Source organism: Crocuta crocuta, unplaced genomic scaffold, assembly GCF_008692635.1.
Source record: "Crocuta crocuta isolate KB4526 unplaced genomic scaffold, BGI_CrCroc_1.0 scaffold31, whole genome shotgun sequence".
Classification (NCBI taxonomy): Eukaryota; Metazoa; Chordata; class Mammalia; order Carnivora; family Hyaenidae; genus Crocuta; species Crocuta crocuta.
This window is the reverse complement of record NW_027528362.1, coordinates 15,056,032-15,076,225: the sequence shown is the minus strand read 5'-3', so window position 1 is coordinate 15,076,225 and position 20,194 is coordinate 15,056,032. Positions and strand designations below refer to the sequence as shown.

Below are 20,194 nucleotides of genomic sequence, written 5' to 3'. Positions count from 1 at the left end.
CCCGAGAGGGCCTGGTCATAGTGCTCCACGCGGCCGACCTGGGACCCGCAAGGCGCCGTCAGGTGTCCCCTCTGCATCCCGTTGCAGGAGAATCTTCGGCAGTATGTTGACCGCATCTTCAGCGTCATCACCAAGTCGGGAGTGAGCTGCCCCACTGTCATGTGTGACATTTTCTTCTCTCTTCGGGAGGCAGCGGCCAAGCGCTTCCAGGGTGAGTCCCCCCTTCCAGAAATACCCACAGCCCCTCACTGGACACCGAAAGGCAGGGAAGAGATGCTCAGAGTCCACGTAAAGGTGGTTCTAAGCCGTAGCCGCTGGGTCAGCGCCAGAGCCCATGTGCAGCTGCCCTGGGAGAGCCTGGACTCAGCCCCCGCGAGGAAGGCCAGCTGGCCAGGGTTTGTCACAGTGGTTTATTCAGGACAGAGCATGAGTTTCTCTGAGTTTGGGCCTCTCCCGTCAGAGGAGCCGCCATCCCTGGTTTTCAGCGGTTCTGATGGGGAGGTCGAGGCCATGCTCAGCGCCCCATGTCATGCAGGTCAGCCTTGTTGAATTCTCAAGAAAGACCAGATGAGCCCTTTCTGGAGTTGAAGCAAGATGGATCGCAGGGATTAATCCCCTTTCCAATTCTGCCAAGTCCTCAGGGAGGCACCGGGAGCCACCCTGTGCAGACTTACCCGTGGGCAGAACAGCGGTGTCCTGCCCTGGTGGGAAGCGTCAGGTTAAGCGAGGCCCAGGATGCAGGCTGGGCACTGGCTTAGGCCGGGGCTTAGAAGGCTAAGGAGGGGGTGGTGTGGTGCCTGGCTCTTCATCCTGTCCCCATCCATGGCTCTGATCCATGAGTCAGCGCAGGCGTGTCCCGCTGCCTCAGGGGACCTCTGAGCCCCAGCGCAGTCCCCATGGACCTGACAGAAACCCCCTCCCTCCCACCCACCCACCGGGGCACCTCCCAGCTTCTCCAGCAGTGGAGCCTTGGCCTTGCGCCTACTCTGGACAGGACACCCTGCTTTCAGAGCCCGTGAAGAGCACCTGCTGCCGGGCGGGGGTGGGGGTGGGGGTGTTACTGAGCACCCCTGAGCCTCACTTTGGCCATCTGGTGAGCCAGCTCCTATCTGTTAGAGCCTGACCACCAAGAGGTCCTCTTACTAATGGTGACGGGAGAGCAACGATGCGCAGGGCAGACCCTCGGGAGGGGCAGGGTCGCCGGACAGACCCCCAGGCTCACTGCCGTCCCCCGCGGAGGGCCTGCTGAGCTGGTCTGTGTCCTGGCCACAGACGACCTGGACGTGAGGTACACCGCCGTGAGCAGCTTCATCTTCCTGAGGTTTTTCGCTCCTGCCATCCTGTCCCCCAACCTCTTCCAGCTCACGCCTCACCACACGGTAAGTGAGCGTCCGCCCCCGTCAACCAGGAGACGCGCCTGCCTGAGCCCCCAGGTGCGCTGGAGGAAGCGGGGCCAGGAGGGCAGCCGGACTGTGAACAGCCTCATGCCCTGAACCCCTTTATCCACAGGAAGGTTTAGCAGCTTTTCTAAGCAGTGCCTGTAAACACAGTTGGATGCTGTGACCAGGACTTCCCACTCCCACCCTGAGGAAAATGGAGCATTTATGATCTTGGATACATTCAGTTATATATGCAGTCAGTCAGCAAACACGGAGCTCCTCAGGGCCACGGACCCTGGGCGCCCACACCAGTGACGCGCCCGTGGAGAGCGCCGGGAGGTGACTGCGCTTGGCAGCAAGTGCAGGGCGGGGGGTTCGAGGGGCCCTTTCCATCTGTTGGTTTTAGATTAAACCTCCAGACCCTGTGAAGGGCAAGCGGGACGTCCCGGGCCTTAGGGACTCAGAACTGCTCCTTTGAAGATGCCCCTGTGCCTACCTGGCTGGCGTCGGCCTCACTGTCCTCCCCTGCACTGCGGGGCGCCCGGCAGGGGCCGTGTGGACGCCCTGAGGCCCAGTCCGCGGTGGCCCCGGAGCCTGCACTGTGAGCAGGTTCCAGAGCACGTGGACGAGGAACCTAGAGGGACCTTCCCCAAATCCGGTGTTTGCCTGCTTCCTGTTACCTGCCGGCCGCACGCTGGTGCTGGGGGCCTTTTAGGTGACGTCATCCACGTTGTGGCTGTATGATCCTGGGTTCAATCACAGCATTTCTGTAAAACTGAAAGGAAGCTCACGTTGCCCCTTCCCGCCTGACAGGACCCGCAGACGTCACGGACGCTGACGCTGATCTCCAAGACCATTCAGACGCTTGGCAGCTTGTCCAAGTCAAAATCTGTAAGTCATTTAACCATTCCCTCTTTTCAACACAAAAGAGTGTGTGTTCAACACAGTTATAAGGAGAAGGAACAATAAAGCCCACCCAGCGTGCTCATAAAGAGCACGTTCCAGCAGCGTGCAAGCACTTCTTTGCTCTGCTGAGCTGTGAAACTTTGCTTTTTGAGATTATTTTGTTTGGGGGCAAATTATCCTCAGAGACTGAGTTCGTTTTTGTGAATCATGTACTTAACGCAGGTTCACAGTGGGAATTGTAATTCACAATGATATTTCAGAAGCCCGGTAGCATGACTTAGTAAGCAATAAAGAAATCACAGAGCCCGAACCAGTGATGGATTAATGCCCCTGGGCTCCAGGCAAGGCGGTTGGTGGGGGAGGGGGAGGGGGAAGGAATAAAGTCCAAATTCAGTGTCTTCCCAAGAAGGGTTAGCAATGACACAGGCCCCAGACAGAAGTAAAAGTCCCTGTTGCTAGAGCAACTGTTGCTAGGGAACACGGCCGAGGGGAGGAGCTGAAGCCCTCACAGGCTCGGTATCCCCGGGCCAGAGCTTCCACGTTTCTGCTGACAAACGTCCAGTGAGGTCCGGCTGCTTACCGGCTACGGGGGAGGCCGTCTCCCCGCCACAGTTTCATTTTTGTCATAAATAAGTGGATTTGAAGTCACATTGGACCGACATGCAGCGGGAGAGGAGGAGGGATAGTACAGTAGCCTGTGCTGTGTTACCATCATCTGAAGGGGTGGCTAGTGCATCCATGCCGTGTCGGCATTCAGAGACCTCGCAGCAGCCTTGGCCTTGAGCATCTGAGGACGTCCGTGCCTGAGGCAGGCTTGCGCCCTGATGGGCAGCCCGCAGCACCGTGTGCCATCCTTCCTGGCCCTGAGGGTCTGCCCCAGGCCTCACAGCCCCAGGAACGAGGGTCCTAACAGGCAGGTCCGAGGACAGCGGGCGTGTTCCCTGGGGCTGAAGCCCAAGGCTGGATCCACAGGGACGACTGATCTGGTGGCGTGGGGCCGCCCCTTCTGTCTGGAAAGGCTTGACTCCTCATTCTCTTCTTTGTGGGGTCTGGTCACTGGCAGACAAGCAGCCACCTCCGGGGAAACGCCTGGCTGTCTGTGAACTGGAGTGAGAACTGTGTGGTGGCCGGCCAGCCGCTGGGCCTGATTGCTCTTCTCTGTCCATCCATGCCGGTTGTGGTGGCTGGACACTTGGCAGAACGTGCTGGGTCTGAGGTCTGCACGAAGCCCACCTCCTTGCACGTCCAGAAACAGTAAAGTGACCTACATGTGAAAAGGGTGCTCCCTGGAGGCGGAGTGTCATGGGTGGTTCTTTTGAAGCCCCTGCACGTGTTTGCAAGGGTTGCCCCGGCTTCCACACACTGGGAGCTCCCAACCCTGCCCTGGTCGCAGCAGGGGCTCTGAGAGCCCCCATACCGCTGCTCTGGAAGGCCCCTACCTCTGTCCCACCATCAGAGAAGGGGCTCTGTGAGCCCCACTGCCCCACTCCCACGTCACAGAAAGGCTATGGGAGTAGCCTGACCCCTGCCCCCCATCACAGAAGGGGCTCTGGGACCCCCTTCCCANCCTGTCCCCCATCACAGAGAGTCTCTGGGAACCCCCACCTCTGTCCCCCATCACAGAAGGGCTCTGGGAGCCCCACCCACTCCTGCCCCCCATCACAGAAGAGCTCTGGGAGCAGCCTCACCTGGGTGCCAGTTTAGGCTCCGTAGACCTGGAACCCAGGTGTTAGTGTCCACACGGACAGGGGTATTGGGTTGTTTGTAGCAAGAACTAGCTGAGGAACCCCCACTCGTAGTTGGGTTTCCCAAACATAGCTTCAGTGGCTTGTGTGGCTGCCGTGGGCTGTGCCCGGGCTGAGCGCTGGGGCAGCGATGTGCCCTCACCATCCACCACCAGAGACCTGCTCTCTCCCCTTCGCTGAGTCCCCACAATGGAAGCTGGTCATGATCTGTGCCTCTAGATTTCTCAGTTTGAGGCTATGAGCCCAGAGACTCCTGGGCCTTTGCTGAGTAACTTATTTCATTTTAGGCCAGTTTTAAGGAATCCTACATGGCTGCATTTTATGAATTCTTCAACGAGCAAAAATACGCTGATGCGGTAAAAAACGTAAGTGTCCACATCAGTTAACGTAGACTTACTGCCCCCGTGTTGTACGTCTTTCCTAAGAAACAGTCGTTTTAAAAGATTGAGTTAAAATTCACACAACACATGACTGACCACGAACCGTTTTAGAGTCCGGAGCATTTGGTCCCTTAGTGTCAGCGACCATCCTCCGCAGCCCCTCCCTGACCACTCCTCTTCAGGACCCAGCACCTCATCCCTGAGTCCCTCTCCCCAAGTGGTGGCGTGCCCTGTCTATTCTGCGAACCCCTCACCTTGCCCTTCCTTGCCTTCTGCTCCTGGTGACCCCACAGATGCCTCAGGGTCACAGATCCCGGGGACCCAGGCCTGGAGTTAGAGACATGGCATGTGGGGAGAATATTTTCTGGAAAGCTTTACTTTTTCTTGGATGTTTAGAAACAGTCATGCATATTTATCTATTGGAACTCCCAAAAGCCAGGACCTCGAAGGGGACAAAGGGACAGGGCTGGGGGCATGTGTAGTTGGTGGAGGGGACCCAGGTGGGTCATGGAAGAGTCAGGCCGAGGAGGGAGGCCTCCAGATGTTACTGACGCTTGGCAGCTATCAGGTGAGGCAGCAGCTGAGGTTCGTGAGACCCGCCCTGGGGGGTCGGGCGGAAGCTTCCGGGCAGGACTTTTGTCCAAAATCCACATGCCGCTTCGTCTCTGCTGTGCTGTCAGAAAGACTTCGTCCTGGCGAACTTCCTGCGAGAGGAGGAGTGTATTCAAGCCACTTTTTCTTTAAGCGTCTGCTTTCTTTCCCACGATAGTTCTTGGACTTGATCTCGTCTTCTGGGAGAAGAGACCCCAAGAGCATAGAGCAGCCCATCCTGCTTAAGGAAGGGTAAGTCCTGCGTCTGCTGCCATGTCCCGGCGTCCCAGCGGCGAACTGAGGCGCCTCCGCCCACGTGGCTGGTGGCCTCCCAGGACAGAGGTGGCCAGACTGGAGAGGCGTGGCCTTTGTCCATGCCTCGGGTCCACCAGGATGCATGCAGGGCACGTCTGAGACATGGTACTATTCACTTCTCTTTCTCCACGCCTGTGCTCCGCGGGTCATGTGAGGGGAGAAACGCCCGGTGGCAGAAGGAAGGGAAGGAGGGGCTGAGCCACCTGCGTGGTTCATGCCGCCGTCGGGGCCTCACCCCTGCAGCATCTCTTCCCTGCCAGGGAGGAGGTGTTCCGGTCGCTCTTTCCCTCCCAGAGGCACCTCTGGAGGTGCCACCTGCCGTGGCCCTTTCCCCTCAGGGGCATCTGTGGTCGATGTCCCCAGCGTGGGAATGGCCATGGGCGGCTGCCGTCCCAGGGTCTGATGAGCCTGGTGTCCTTGCCAGCTTGTAACTTAAAGTCGATACCAGCACAGGGACTAAACTTTTCAAAAGTAGAGATGTTTGCCTTTTGATTTTTAATCCTGTCACTTGCAAGTAGAATAAGATGTCAGAAGTCTGCAGGCTGCATCCGGCGCCACAGATGGAAAGGGGGCAGTTACTTTGATGTTGCAGACGTGACTTCGGGCTGTTGGGGGGGTGCATGTGCCAAGCCTCAGCCCCTCTCCTGCTCACACAGATTCATGATTAAGAGGGCGCAAGGACGGAAACGCTTTGGGATGAAGAATTTTAAGAAAAGATGGTTCCGCCTGACCAACCACGAATTTACCTACCAGAAAAGCAAAGGTAACGAGAAAAATTGGCTTTTTGCTTGATTTCACATACTTTATTCAGAGGGCCCAGAGTCTTGTTTACGGCACTGATGGGTTAAACGCCTGCTTTTCTGGAGTGAAATGGAGAGCGTCCCTCAGAGCAAGCCGTTTCTTATCACAGGAGCATAACCACCAGGGTGGCCTGGGCAGGGCTGGGGGCAGGTGGGCGCCAGGCGTAGGAGCCGAGGTCCCATGTTGGCTGTGTGCCCCCAGATCTGGCTTCTAATAGCGTGTGGCTCGAGGGTTTAGGGTTCCTGGAAGGCAGCGCCGGGCCCCGCTGGGCACACAGTGTGAGGCCGGGCTGTTCTGCAGCGTCCCAGCCCCAAACCCCTCGAGCCCGTGCTCTGCCTGCTGCTTACCATCCCACCTACACGGGGGGCCTCTGGCCCGCCCCTCAAGAGCCCCTCTCTGCTACAGGAGACCAGCCCCTGTGCAGCATTCCCATTGAGAACATTCTGGCAGTGGAGAGATTGGAGGAGGAGTCCTTCAAGATGAAGAACGTGAGTGCAGTGTCCCTGCGGTGGGCCCCCACCCGCACCCCGCCTCCCTTGCACCCGCTCTGGAGCCCAGCAGCCTGGCTCCTCCCGCCTGGGCTGGCCGGGGCGAGCAGAACCTGCCGGAAGGTGCTTCCCTGACAGCTCGGGGGGCCACGGACCGGCTCTGGAGCCCTGTGGAGTTTCTTTGAAACTTTGAATTTTGGTCTGGTTTTGAACTCACTGGAAAGTTGCAAGAATAGAGGAGGACTCCTGGGTCCCCTGACCCAGAATCGCTGGTTGTTTGCATTTTCCCGTTTGCTGAACGTATTCTTTCGTTTCTATCTCTTCGTCATCCTCCGTGTGCATATATTTTTTCTGAACCACACAAATATTTTGGTGTGTTCCCTGAAAACAAGAACTTCCTCATGTGTAGCCCGAACAGCCGCCGAAGTTGGGAGGCCAGTGCCAACTCGCCGTCAACCATCCTGTATCAGTCTTCACACGTGTTGTGTGTCCCCGAGCCGGCACCCAGGGACACGTTCATTCTGTCGTGTCCTTGATCTGGAACATTCCTCAGCCTTTCTCTGTGTTCCAGAGCCTTGATGTTTTTGAAGCGCACGGGCCAGTTTCTTGCAGGTGTCCCTCAGGGTGGGAGGGCCAGGTGGTCCCCCGTGGTAGGTTCAGGCCAGGAATCCCACAGAGGGGAGCGCGTCCCCTGGGTGTGTCTTGTCAGGACACTTGCTCGTGGTGACCATGGGAGACACGCCGAGCTGTGTCCACATCGGTCCCTCTCGGGCTCTGGCCCATTCACGGTGGCTCCCTGCCTCTCTCATTCCTTTGCTACTATTTCCTGGCTCCCTGCCACAGAGGGCTCCGTCCCCCACGGAGGCTTAGGGTCGGGGTTAAGGCTGAGGACCACATGTCATTGAGGGATGGGGCCCCTCACTGCGCCGTGTGGCCGTGGAAGTGGCAGCGCTTCTAATAGCGCCATCACTCCCGTCCCTTCCGAGCTCAGGTGGTGAGATGCCTGGGATACAGTTGGCCACCACTAACCCCCACAGGCCTCCCTTAACCCCCACAGCCCGCCCTTAACCCCCACAGCCCGCCCTTAACCCCCACAGGCCTCCCTTAACCCCACAGCCCGCCCTTAACCCTCATAGCCCTCAGCACAGGGCCCAATGTTTCCACCCAGAAACCTGCACAGTTATGTCCTGTTTTCTCCCTGGTCTGTTCCCATTTCTGGTTTTTTGTTCTTAATTTTCTTTCTTTTTTGAGAGAGAGAGAGAAAGAGCACATGCTTAGGGAAGGAGAATCCCAAGCAGGCTCCACACACAGCACAGAGCTCAACACGGGGCTCGATCTCATGACCCTGAATCATGACCTGAGCCAAAATCAAGAGTCAGACACTCAACTGACAGCCACCCAGAACTACCCAGGTGCCCCTCTGTTCCTAATTTTCTAAATACTTTTTCATATTTTTCTGTTTTATTAGATTGATTTCATACAAGTCAGCTGCAGTCTTTTTTAGAGCACAGTGGGGAGTAAATAATAAATAAAAGTTAAAAATTACAATGCTGCAGCTCATTCCCTGGCCTTCCAGCTTTAAAGAAACCCCAGCCTGTGATGTGGGGCTGTGAGGGTGGGACCATCAGCTCCCCCTGGAGGAGAGTGTGCGTGTTCTCCACCTTCCACAGCCGGGCTCTGCCTGAGGCCCTGGTTCGGGCGTTTCTCTGCAGCTCTTCGTCCATCTGAACTTCTGGCTGAGGCTGCAGTGGGTGGAAAGAGGCCCATTGGCCGGTTCTCCCTGAGACGCTGATGGGGGACTGCCCCACTGTGGGGGCGGGGCGGGCCCCTCGCAGCCTCCGTGCCCAAGCCTGCAGTGATGCCCATACTCCCAGCTCCTGGCTCGCTGCTCAGCTAACGGTGTATAAAGCACCATCCCAAGGCCTCTTCAGCATCGATTCATTCCCTTACGATGTGTTGAGTTACGGTGCATTCCTGGGGGAAGGCCCAGTCAAGCCAGACCCTCCAATGGTCTAAACTAAGGGTGGTAATTTGGAAGCTCTTGCACAAGAAGACATAGTCCCTTAAGGAGAGAGGTGTTATCAGGGTGTTGCCTATTTTAAAGTTTTTTCCCTTTAAAATTCAGACAGATGATGGGACACCTCGGTGGCTCAATTGGTTATGTGCCCAATTTCTGATTTCCGCTCAAGTCATGATCTCATAGTTTGTGAGTTCGAGCCCTGAGTCGGGCTCTATGCTGACAGTGTGGAGCCTGCTTGGGATTTTCTCTCTATCCCTCTCTCTTTGCCTCTCCCCCCCAAACAAACAAGCAAACAAACAAACAGATTCGGACAGATGACTTCCTGTGCTCTGGAAGCAGTGGTGGTCCAGGAAAACAGGTAGCTTAGCTGATGCTCCGTGTGTGCTCAGCGGGGCTGCCTTCCCGACCCTGGAGTCCATGCTCTCTGTGTGTGCTCAGCATGGGCGCCTTCTGGACCCTGGAGTCCATGCTCTCTGAGGTCACAGAGCTGTTTGGACACCAGGTCTGGGGTTTGCACAATGTCCTGGGAGGCCTCTTCCCCAATACCCTCCCTCCCGAGGGGGAGTCACAACTCTGGCCCAGTCTCCAGACGGCAGGCAGGCTCACAGTGGCTTCGGACGGGGGTTGCAGGAGCTCACACCATCACGTGGGGGCCAGGAACTCAGACCTGACTGTCTGTGCTGAGAGCCTGACCCCGCTGTCCCTCTGCAGCCCTAGGCCCAGCCCTCCATTCCCTGTATCTCTGGTCGTTTGTCTCACTGTTTGTGTCTTCCTGAGCGCTGCCTCCCTGCCAGCCACGGACTGGGCTGGGGCCTCAGGAGAATTACATGTTATAGCGGCTCTGTGCTGCCTGAGAACCTTCCTCAGACCCCGGGAGCCCTCCACGGTGACCAGTGGCCCCGGGAGGATGGCCCTTGCACACTGTGTCACCCCGCAGTCTCTGCTGCACGTGCCCTGTTGAGGGTTGGGAGGACCAGCCCCCGATGCAGGTTCTGCCTCTTGGGAGCTGACAGGGGCTCTGACCTGTCTCCTGTCTCCTGTGTCTGGCTGTCTCTTGCTTATCGGCACAGCTCATCAGTCAGGAGTCAGTAGGTGTCTAAGGCCACACTGTTGGTGGGGGACACAGCAGGTCTGTTTCAGGGCTGGTCTTGGCCCGGGGTCGTAGAGGGGGAGTCGTGATGAGCTCACATCTCCGTCGGGGTCTGAGATTGACCCCACGGCCCAGTTGGGGGCGCTGGTTGGGTGGATGGAGGGGTCTGCCCACCGCTGGACGGCCCAGCCCACAGACGCAGCTCCCACACTGTCCTGAGCGGGTTTCTTGTTGCCCCCGCAGAACCATTTGAGGCAGTGTCTTGGGCAAGCAGGTGCCCCATGGCAGACGGGTATGTTTTCCTGGACCTGAGGGTTCACGCCGTACACCTGCTCCGGGATCTGGGACACCACGTCCCGTAGTGCTGGGCGTCTGCACCCGGTTCTTCCTGGGCACAGAGGCTGCCGCCTCCAGGAAGGTGGGCTGGGAGCATCACGCCCTCGGCCGGGGGCGTCCCCAGATGTTACAGCAGGGTGCCAGTGTGGACAGTGTCCTAGAAACAGGCGTGAGCCTTTTCATTCCATCAGGCCCTCAGTTTAGCTTTAGAAAATCACTTAATTTTAGCATCATTTATTCATCAGCTAGTTTTCCCTGCTGACTTCCTCAGAGCCAGTTCGTACAGTGCTAACTAACTAACAGGCCGGTGTCTGTTTGGGAGACGGGCCTGCGGCACGCTGAGCCCCATCAGAGGGGCCAGTTTGTGAGGACAATCAAGACAAAACTCCCCTGTCTAGAGGCTCACCCTCCACGGGGGATCGCAGCCATACACAGATTCATGCAGTCTGAAGCCTGTGCAACAGTGCATGTATGCATAAGGCCTGCTTCTGCTGGGAGCACCCGGCCCTCCCTGGGCTCAGGACCTCTGCACCATCTGTCCCCACTGCCCCACGACCTCTGCATTTAGTGGTCCTTCTGCCTGGGACTCTCCATCTTCTGCTTTCCCCTTCAGCTTAATTATCTCTTTTTTAAAAGTTTTTTATTTATTTTTGAGAGACTGAGAGAGACCCAGTGTGAGCAGGGGAGGGGTAGAGAGAGAGGAAGACACAGAATCCAAAGCAGGCTCCAGGCTCTGAGCTGTCAGCACAGAGCCTGATGTTGGGCTCGAACTCATGAACCGCAAGATCATGACCGCAGACGAAGTCAGATGCTTAATCGACGGAGCCACCCAGGCGCCCCTTAATTATCTCTTGGTCATCTTTCTAACCTGAGCTGGGTTGTTTATTTAGAAGTTTCTCTCCTGACCCTTCCCCCAACACACAAGCACACACACACACACACACACACACACACACACACAGCCCCTGCACTTTGTGTTCTTTTTTATCCTTCTTGCTGGCTGGAAGTTCATGCAGATAGAAACTCTGTTTGGGCCACACCATGTCCCTAGAATATAGGGCAGTGCCTGGTATGCAGGGATGTTTGTCGAATGACTAATAAGAAAGGCAGCGGAGGCTCTAAGAAACCTCACAGAGGAAGTAACGCCTACCTGGAGGAACGAAGACGAGCCCCCGGTGGTCGGGGGGTGGGATGGACACAACAGCACACACGACGGTCCTAAGGCAGGTGTGGGTAAGGACGGAAGGTGAGCATGATAAGCGCTGACACACCTGGAGCAAAAGCCCGCCCCAGCTTAAAGGTCAGAAGAAACGGGGCGCCCAGGCAGCCTGTGAGTTGACCATGGGCCTCGGCTCAGGTCGGGATCTCATGGTTTATGAGATCAAGCCCCACATCAGGCTCTCTGCTCTCAGCACAGAGCCTGCTTCGGACCCTCCGTCCCTCCCTCTCTCTGCCTCTCTCTTCACGGCCCCTGGGCTTGTTCCTGCCTCTGGCTGGGCTCCACCCTCCCTCCGCAGCCCCTGGGCTTGTCCGCATGGAGAATAATGACCCCGGGGCTCGGGCCGGATGCCTTGCTGTGTGGCTTCTCTGAGCCTCTTCGCTGCCTCCTCAGATGTTCCAGGTCATCCAACCCGAGCGAGCTCTGTACATCCAGGCCAACAACTGTGTGGAGGCCAAGGCCTGGATCGACATCCTCACCAAAGTGAGCCAGTGCAACAAGAAACGCCTCACTGTCTACCACCCCTCCGCCTACCTGAACGGCCACTGGCTCTGCTGCAGGGCCTCCTCGGACACGGCTCCGGGCTGCTCCCCCTGCACCGGGTAGGTGTGTGCCCCTCCGGCCCCCGGAGCCCTCCCCGCTGATGCCAGGTCCGAGCACCCAGACAGAGGGTCCCACAGCACCAGCCAAGAGGGTCCTGGGCTCATGCAGGATGTAAATCAAACATGAGCCAGCAGGAAGTGAGAACACAATTTCCTGATTATACAGAGAGAGACGGACAGAGCATCCAGGAGACTCTGGGAAGGAGCAGGGGTCTCCTCTTCACTTAGGGCCTGGGGTTTTATTGACAACTGTGGACTCGTACTGGTCAGCACAAGGACAGGGTCCGGGTGTCTGTCATAGGTCACTTACTCCCTCAAGCCAGGGGTCTTGGCATCAAGGTGTTTGGAGTCAGTGGTCTTGGGGAACAGTTATGACAGCCCTGCCTGGTCGCTCCGTAGCGGTTATCTGCTGTGCTGGAAGACTCCGAAGACGGCATCACTTCCCTGTCCCTTACAAGGAGGACACAGCTATGTGCATTACAAGGCACGTGTAGAGTGGGGCAGGTGTGCAGGCCCCAGCAGGAAGAGAAGCTGGAAAGGAACAAAGGAAAAAAATGGCTATGTTTTCATGGGGTCCCTTCAGTTTCCCTGTCTCACAGCCACAGTGTGGCCAGGCACAGTTGCCTGGCTTGTGCACTCTACGGGGAAGTGTGGCCAAGAGGCTGCGTTGGCTGTCAAATACGGATGCACAGCTGAGTCTCCTAGGCTGTTCTTGCGATTGTTGGGGGGTCTGCACATGAGAGAGTGCATCCTTACGAGGGCTCTGTCGACTGTCAGGAGTCTGGGCTCTGCCCGGGGTCCTAGGGATCCTTGGGGGTGGGTGGTAGTACAGGAGGGGGCTCCCTGCTGCGGGGAGACCCCCAGGGCAGGGTGCTGTTGGGCTTCTTCTAAGAAGAGACCGGAAGTTCCCCACCACCTGCTCACACCCACTTTAGTTTCTGCAACTGTCATCTGCACGCCCTCCCTCCTGTGGAAACCAGGTCTGCCCTTGTCTCCCTGCCCCCTGTTAGCTGGGCCTGCGGGCCCTGAGGGGCTCCCCTCTGCCATCTCTGGAAGAAGGCCTGGGTGCCCTCTGTGACTTGTCTGGTGTGGGTGTGGGTGTGAGGAAGACCCGCAGAGCTCCCGGGGCTGGGGCTGGGGGGTCACACAGACGAAACAGCAGAGACCCGGGGAAACCCCTGCCAGGCCCCACCCGGCAGAGGCTGAGCGCTGTGTGTGGGGAGTGGGGCACGCCGTGCCCTCGGGCAGGAGCTCCAGCCGCCTGGCAGGCTCGCAGAGGAGCAGGGACCCCACCCTTCAGGGCATGCGGCCCAAGTGCAACACAGGGAGAGGCTTTTTGTTCCAGGCCATTTCTTTTCATGGCAAAACAAGTCTGACTTGTCTTGCTGTCGCAGCAGCTCTGAGGCCCCCGGGCCCTCGGGCTGTGCATGGTAACTTCTCAGTGCTCGTGACTATTCCACAGGCCGCAGGCGGACGCCGCAGCCCCATCAGGAGGGAGTTCGGCGTTGGATCGCTCCGTCATCCTCAGGGAGCTTTAAAAACAGGGATGTCACCATTCACATCATTGTCCTTTCTGTTCTTGTCTTGCTGTCGGGCAGTGGCCTCCCGGCGAACATCCAGCTGGACATTGATGGGGACCGAGAGACGGAGCGCATCTACTCCCTCTTTAACTCCTATATGAGCAAACTGGAGAAAATGCAAGGTGAGGCAGCACGGGGTCATGGCGTCATCTCTGTGATTGCAGGCGGCTCTGGGTCCCAGTGACAGTGACTGGGGCATCGTCCTACATGATCGCAGGCAGCTCTGGGTCCTGGTGACAGTCTGGGGCATCGTCACACGTGATTGCAGGTGATAGTGACACCTGGAGCTTTCCGCAGAGTGACAGGTGCCCTGGGCCTGTGTGGCCCACATGCAGTTCACAGCTCCAAGGGGAAGTGCTTTCTTCAGGTGAGGCAGCTCTGTAGCGGAATTACTTTAATAAGAAATTCCGTAGATAATTTCATTTGCAACCTCCAAACTGCCAAATCTTGAGAAGATCCTGCATGTAACAACCTTCCATACACCCAAATACCAGAGTCCAGAGGGACGTGTGCGTGTGTGTGGACGCAGGTGCACGTCGGGGGCTCCAGCTGTAATGTTTATGCAGCCTGATTGTCCTCCACATGTGACTGCCTGGCTGTCCTACAGAGCCTAGGAGTGCAGATAGGTGGCCCCCGACTGGTCGGGGCTGTAACTCGGATGCAGGGGCAGATAGGTGGCCCCCGACTGGTCGGGGCTGTAACTCAGGAGGGCCGACATGAGAAGAGCCCACTGGGAGGCAGACGAGCCACCTTGTCCCTGGGTGGGTGTGGTCGTTCTCAGAGCCACACTCAGGGATTTGGGATCCACACTCCAGATGTGAAGAGGAGCTCAGTGGACCTGGAAATAGGCCCGTCGGATATTTTCCCTTCTCTCCACCCTCCTCTAACCCGGCGGCGTCAGTGGTGGCCTCAGCCTGGACCTTATTGGGTCCGGCGCTGGTGCTCCTGCCACGGTGAGCTTCCTGATGGTGAGCTCAGTCCCCTCGTGCAGCCTCAGACCACATTCCTCGGGGTGCATGCCCTGTTCTGGGCACACGGTGCACACTCAGCCACACAGACATGCACACACACGTGTAAGACAACCGTGTCTACACGCTAGAACGTATGCTGGCGTGCAGACATGCATAGACAACAGCACGTGTACACACACACTCATACAACCGTGCACGTGTGCATAGCCACACCCACCCCAGTGGGTCCCCTCTAGCAAGTGCCACACATGGCACCTGGATCCAGGGTTCCCGGAGGCCGTGCAGCAGCGACCCTGGGGCTACACCAGGCCTCAGGGTGGCAAAGACATTTGTGGGGGAGCCAAGGGATGGCAGCCCCTTCCCAACCCACTGAGGACAGGACAAAGGAGGGTAGCATCACGAACTCTTACAGAGGTTGAAGCCACCGTGTGGGGTTCGTGAAGGAGGCTGACTAAGCCTTGCATTACCAGCCATCTTCCAGCAGCTTCTCTCCATGCATGGCCTCCCTCTTGCTTCCAGCGAGGCCAGGCTGCCTGGGATGTTCCAGTATCACGCATGGCAAGCCCCTGGGCCTTTGCCCCTGATGTCACCCCCAGGCCCCTTCATCTGACTTGTACCTGCTTGTCGTGTTTCTTCCCTGTGGGGAGCTTTTCCTGACCCTGGTTTATCTCTGTCATTACCATGATAATCATCTCTGATCTGTTCACCTTTAAATACACTTGACCCTTTGAGAGCAGAGGCAGGTCTTATTTGCCCCAGTGCCTGAATTCAAGGAGGAACTGAATACCTGTTTTCTGGACGAATGGATGGATAGGCATCCATGATAGGTAGATGGGTGATGGGTGGATGGATGGATAGATTGATGACAGATGATGGGTGGATGGTGGATGGGCAGTAATGGAAAGAGGTCTTGCACATTCAGGCTCCCTCCCAATATAGGAACCATATGGACAGGTGTTCATAGAGCATCAACATGATTGGACACCTTATACTTCACCCAGGCATTGTACTATGGACTCAACTTCTTAGACAGTCCTCAGGCCTCTGCCCGGAGCCTCAGTGCTGCTTTGAGGCAGATTGCTGTCAGAAAAATCTAATCATCTTGAGACACTCCCTTTAGTATCTCAAATACTTATCCCTTTAGTATAAGTCAAACTGTCTTCCTGAGCCCTGGGACCGTGGGGCTTATGTCCACCTGACATCGTCAGTGCCTTCCTCTTGGGCATGGCAGCCGTTGGCGCTCGGAGGACGCTGTTACAGCTGCCTGTGCACGAGGAGAGGTGCGGTCTGCTCCTCCCTCACATGCCATGGGCTCAGCTGGCCATCCTTCTTTGGGCACCCCTGGTTCTTTAACCTGCGGTCTGCTGACAGCGAAACCCAGTGCGTCAGGCAGGGAAGAGTCAGCATGGGGCCTGACGGGTCCTGGTTGAAGAGCTGACTCCAGTCTTGGGACTGAGGATGGTGTAGATGAGGGTTTCAGGGTGACAGCAGGTCACCGCCCTTACCTGGGATAGCAATTGGCTTCTTCGTCTGCAGAGTAGGCACGAGTGCCCATCTATCAGGGTGCTGGGAAGGTTCGTGGGAGGACTTGAGCCCATGCCTCACCCACCTGCCGTCGGGCCTCGGGCCGCCTCCTGGGTCTGGGCCTCTCAGTCACTGTCAGCACTGGCCCACGTGGGCCACACTCCTCAGTGCCCTGCGCTGGGTTTGTTCAGGATTCCCAGGCCTCTGTCCTGAGACGAGCCCTGATGTCCTCTTCCATGAGATGGGGTGGAGGTGGTGCTGGGTCAATCCAGGATCTGATGAAACAACCCCCGTGAGGCAGTCAGAGCAGGTGACTGGCCCCAGCCACCCGTGTCCTTCCCCCAGTGCCACCTCTGCCCGCTTCCCTCTGCTCGGGGCCCCGAAGGCTTCAGGAAGCTGCAGACCCTTGCGTTCTGAAGGTGTCTGCTGACCCAGCCAGCAGCGCCCTGGCAGTGAGATCTCTGTTTCTGGTCACCTGGTCGTGGACGTGTGTTTATTCAGGGGGTGTCCCTTCTGACCTGTCCGTGCTGGCCGTGAGCCTCTTCTGCGTCCCTCTGTCTTTATAACCACTCGCACGTACTGCTAGGCCCTGGTGCAGTACACTCTCAGAACACCGGTGTCCCCATTTTCCAGAAGGGTTTGCTAAGGCTCGGACTTAAGTAAACTGCTCAAGGACAGGTTGTTACCGCAAGTGGGGGCTTTGGGGAGGGGACCCAGGCAGTCTGGCTCTGGAGACCATACCCCTGCATTTTACATAAAAAGAGGAAGACTGAACTCGAACTCCACACCCTGGGCGTCCACCAGGCTCTTCCCCTCCTTTTCCTCTTCTGCATACTTTCTTCTCATATTTACAGTTGCTTATCTTTCTCACATCAGATTCTCTTTTTCTTTGAAACTTTAAATCTTCCCAATTTTCCTTCGTACAGACTTGTGATTTCTCAGTAAGAGGGGATTTTTCCTGGTTTGGAAGTAAAGACAGTAAAGCATACATAAGAGCTTTGGTGATAATGAAACAGCAGTACAGACAGGATGAGGAGCCCTCAGATCCTGGCTCAGCTAGGCCGGGCGCTGTACAGAGGTCATGCCTTCCTACCTGGTCTATCTGTGGCCCTGGAATGTAGGGCTTAACTCTGGTGATTGGGGGCAGGCAGGTGGGAGCAGGCCCAGCTCAGGTGACTGGGGACAGGCTGGGGGGATGGGCCCAGCTCAGGTAATAGGGGACAGGCTGGGGGGTCAGGCCCAGCTCAGGTGGTTGGGGACAGGCTGGGGGGTCAGGCCCAGCTCGGGTGGTTGGGGACAGGCTGGGGGGTCAGGCCCAGCTCAGGTAATAGGGGACAGGCTGGTGAGGTGGGCCCAGCCCAGATGATTGGTGCCTCCTATGGATGCCTGAAGGCCACAGCATGGTCTTCAGCAGAGGTGAGGTGGTCGGATGAGAAAGTCACCTGTCTAGCAGGTGGGGTGACAGAGGTCCTGGGAAGCTGCTAGCACAGACTGGCTGAGAAGTGGCGCCCGTGAGGATGGCTTCTCACGCACCCTGTGCCCACGTGTCTAGCCATGGGGTGTGCACGTAAATGCTGGGTGACCGGAGTGAGTGAAGTCCAGGCACCCCCTGTCTAAGAGGGGGCTTTCCTTGAGGTCGTTTCCCCAGAGCGACCCGGGTGACCCCAGCCAGGCGGAGCGTCCAGGAGCAGACCGCGGCTTGGTGAATGGGGGGCGGGAACAGGTGCGATTGCCCAGGAGATGGGCTGGCTGGGATGGGGCTTCGGACCCTGGCTCCTGCCGCTGTGTGGTGTGCGTGGGCATGGTCAGCCCTTCCCTGAGCAGGCCGCCCCGTCGAGTTCCGGCCTGACCCCGCCCTTCTCCCCACGCTGCAGAGGCCTGTGGGAGCAGGTCTGTGTACGACGGCCCCGAGCAGGAGGAGTACTCCACGTTCATCATCGACGACCCCCAGGAGACCTACAAGACCCTGAAGCAGGTCATCAGCGGGGTGGGGGCCCTGGAGCAGGAGCACGCCCAGTACAAGAGGGACAAGTTCAGAAAGACCAAGTACGGGAGCCAGTGAGTACTGGGCACCAGATGGCAGGGGACGCGGCTGACAGGAGCCCTTGGGGGCGGGGCACGACCTGAAGCCGCCTGCGTGCAGCCAGGACCAATGCGGCAGGCTTCCCGTCTCTCTCAGGGGGGCCTGACTGTACTCCCCAGGATGTGCTGGACAGTGTCCTGGGGACAGCACCACCCTTCCCCAGGGCCCCCAGACCCCTGCCTCCCGGAGCCCCCTGCCTCCCAGAGTCCCCTGTCCCCAGACCCNTCCCCAGACCTTCCTGCCCCCAGAGCCCCCTGCCCCTGGTGCCCCCTGCCCCCAGCCCACTTGCTTCTGAAATTAGACTTTCCTGGGCCAGAAGTCCACACAGTTGCCTCTCTCCAGGCCACACCTACACGTCTATAGGTGATTTCTAGCTAACTTTTTTTTCTTTGCATGTCGTGGTTTTCATTTTACTGCAATGAATATGTACCACACGGAACAGAGTATTAAAACATGCAGATGGGGGACCGTGCCTCACTTTCTCCTCTCCCCCATCCCCCCTTGGCAGGGAGCACCCCATCGGAGACAAGAGCTTCCAGAGCTACATCAGGCAGCAGTCTGAGACCTCGACCCATTCCATTTGAAGCCCGCAGGCCGCCCTGTAAGCAGCTGCCCAGGAGAGCCGCTAGCCCCGAAGGCGGGGGCAGAGGAGAGACGAGAGGCGGAGCCGCAGGGAGAGGGGCCCGCACCCTCCAGCTCACACAGATGACGCGCACCGGGCTCTGCGGGCCTGTGTGTGTGGCCATCGTGCACTTTGCTCACACTGGTGGCCGGTGGCCCAACCTGGCCTTCCTGGAGCGAGGCGCCGGGGCCGCCGCGCCCTCTGCAGCGCTCCGCTTCCGTGTCCGTGCGCTTTCGCCCCGCTGGGCTCTGCGGTGCCTGCGCCCCGGAGCCCTCGGGCACGCTTCCTTCACCTCCCGCTTCCACAAGACCGGACGTTAGTAGCGTGGTTTCTCTCCCACGAGCCTGGCTTCTGGCGGCCGTGGGCAGGCGGCCCTCCGGTTTCAGCCTTGACGGCGGTGTTGTTCTGGCTGGAAGGTCCACTCGTGGCTTCATGGCGCGTGGCTGCACGAAGATCACAATTCGAGGATGCTCTTGAAGTTCTGGAGAGGCGGGGTCCTCGGCAGCGAGCACTTGGGTGGGGTTTGCAGTCTGCCCTTCGTCCCCGACGCTGGGGTCCCGTCCCGTGGCTGCAGACACTGCCAGCACCAGCGGCGGGCCGGGTGTCCACACAGTCCCCCTTCAAGCAAGAGCTGTTGTTTTGCCATCTGCGGGGCTTCGAAGTAGAACCCGCACTGGCTGCCCCGTGTGGGAGTTTGGGGGAGGTTTTTAAGACAGAAATGTACGTTATTTTCAAGCTGGTTTTCTTAATGTTTTTAAAGGACTGCTTCTAATGAGCTCTTTGATATCAAGTACCTCAAACATCTAGACCTGTACCATCAAAGGGGAGGGCGCCACAGCAGAGCGACAGCGGGAACGAGATGCACCGCCAGAAGCCAGTCGCAGGCCCTCCACGGTCCCCAGGGAACGTGCCTCTGGGTCTCAGTGTCTCTGAAGCTCCTAGAAGCTTCCAGGCAGTGGAGGGTGCTTTTCTGCAAGGGTTGGGGCCCCTGATGGGGAGCAGTTCACCTTGGAGACTTGGAAAGCACTGTCTGAACACGTAGACCTTGTGCCCGTATCTGCTCTTCTTTCAAATACTGGCCTTCAGACCTACCGACTGATGGCAGATGGTAACATGACTTGTCACAAAAATGGTGGGGGAAAATGTTACAAAAACCAAACCTTGGGACACACAGCTATTAGGCTGCACAGAACTGCAATTTTTAACACAGATTTGTAACTTAATGTTTCTGTTTATAAGATACTAATGATTTGCAATGTATTTTACTGGGCAATTAAAACAGACCTTTTATTCTTTCTGAGGACTGGCTTGGTTTCCCAGGCTCACCCACTGGTAACTGCACGTGTGGGAGCTGGGGATGCGTGGTGGAGCCGCGTGTCACACTGTGATGGTGCGTGACCTCCCTCTGACTGACGCCCAGCTGTGGGCCTTGGATCAAGCTGGAAACCACATGCTCTCTGGGATGGAGAGGTGTGGGTCAGGCACTGCGAGTGCCATGGGTCCGTGTCCGGCTGGGAACCTCCAGGGTTGGAGACGGGCGTC

General features: G+C 57.7%; 1 protein-coding gene across 1 annotated transcript in view; it reads left to right on the top strand.

Annotated features, from left to right (window-relative positions):
• RASA3 (RAS p21 protein activator 3) overlaps nucleotides 1–19,947 on the top strand; it is a 75,419-nt gene extending 55,472 nt beyond the window's left edge. The window contains exons 13-23 of the mRNA XM_077753948.1: nucleotides 88–211; nucleotides 1,273–1,379; nucleotides 2,193–2,270; nucleotides 4,318–4,395; nucleotides 5,180–5,253; nucleotides 5,973–6,079; nucleotides 6,523–6,605; nucleotides 11,664–11,872; nucleotides 13,471–13,574; nucleotides 17,822–18,005; nucleotides 18,539–19,947. Coding sequence (XP_077610074.1) covers nucleotides 88–211; nucleotides 1,273–1,379; nucleotides 2,193–2,270; nucleotides 4,318–4,395; nucleotides 5,180–5,253; nucleotides 5,973–6,079; nucleotides 6,523–6,605; nucleotides 11,664–11,872; nucleotides 13,471–13,574; nucleotides 17,822–18,005; nucleotides 18,539–18,614 — 1,224 coding nt within the window. The 3' untranslated portion in view covers nucleotides 18,615–19,947. The remainder of the gene's footprint in view (nucleotides 1–87; nucleotides 212–1,272; nucleotides 1,380–2,192; nucleotides 2,271–4,317; nucleotides 4,396–5,179; nucleotides 5,254–5,972; nucleotides 6,080–6,522; nucleotides 6,606–11,663; nucleotides 11,873–13,470; nucleotides 13,575–17,821; nucleotides 18,006–18,538) is intronic.
• The last annotated feature ends 247 nt before the right edge of the window (nucleotides 19,948–20,194 follow it).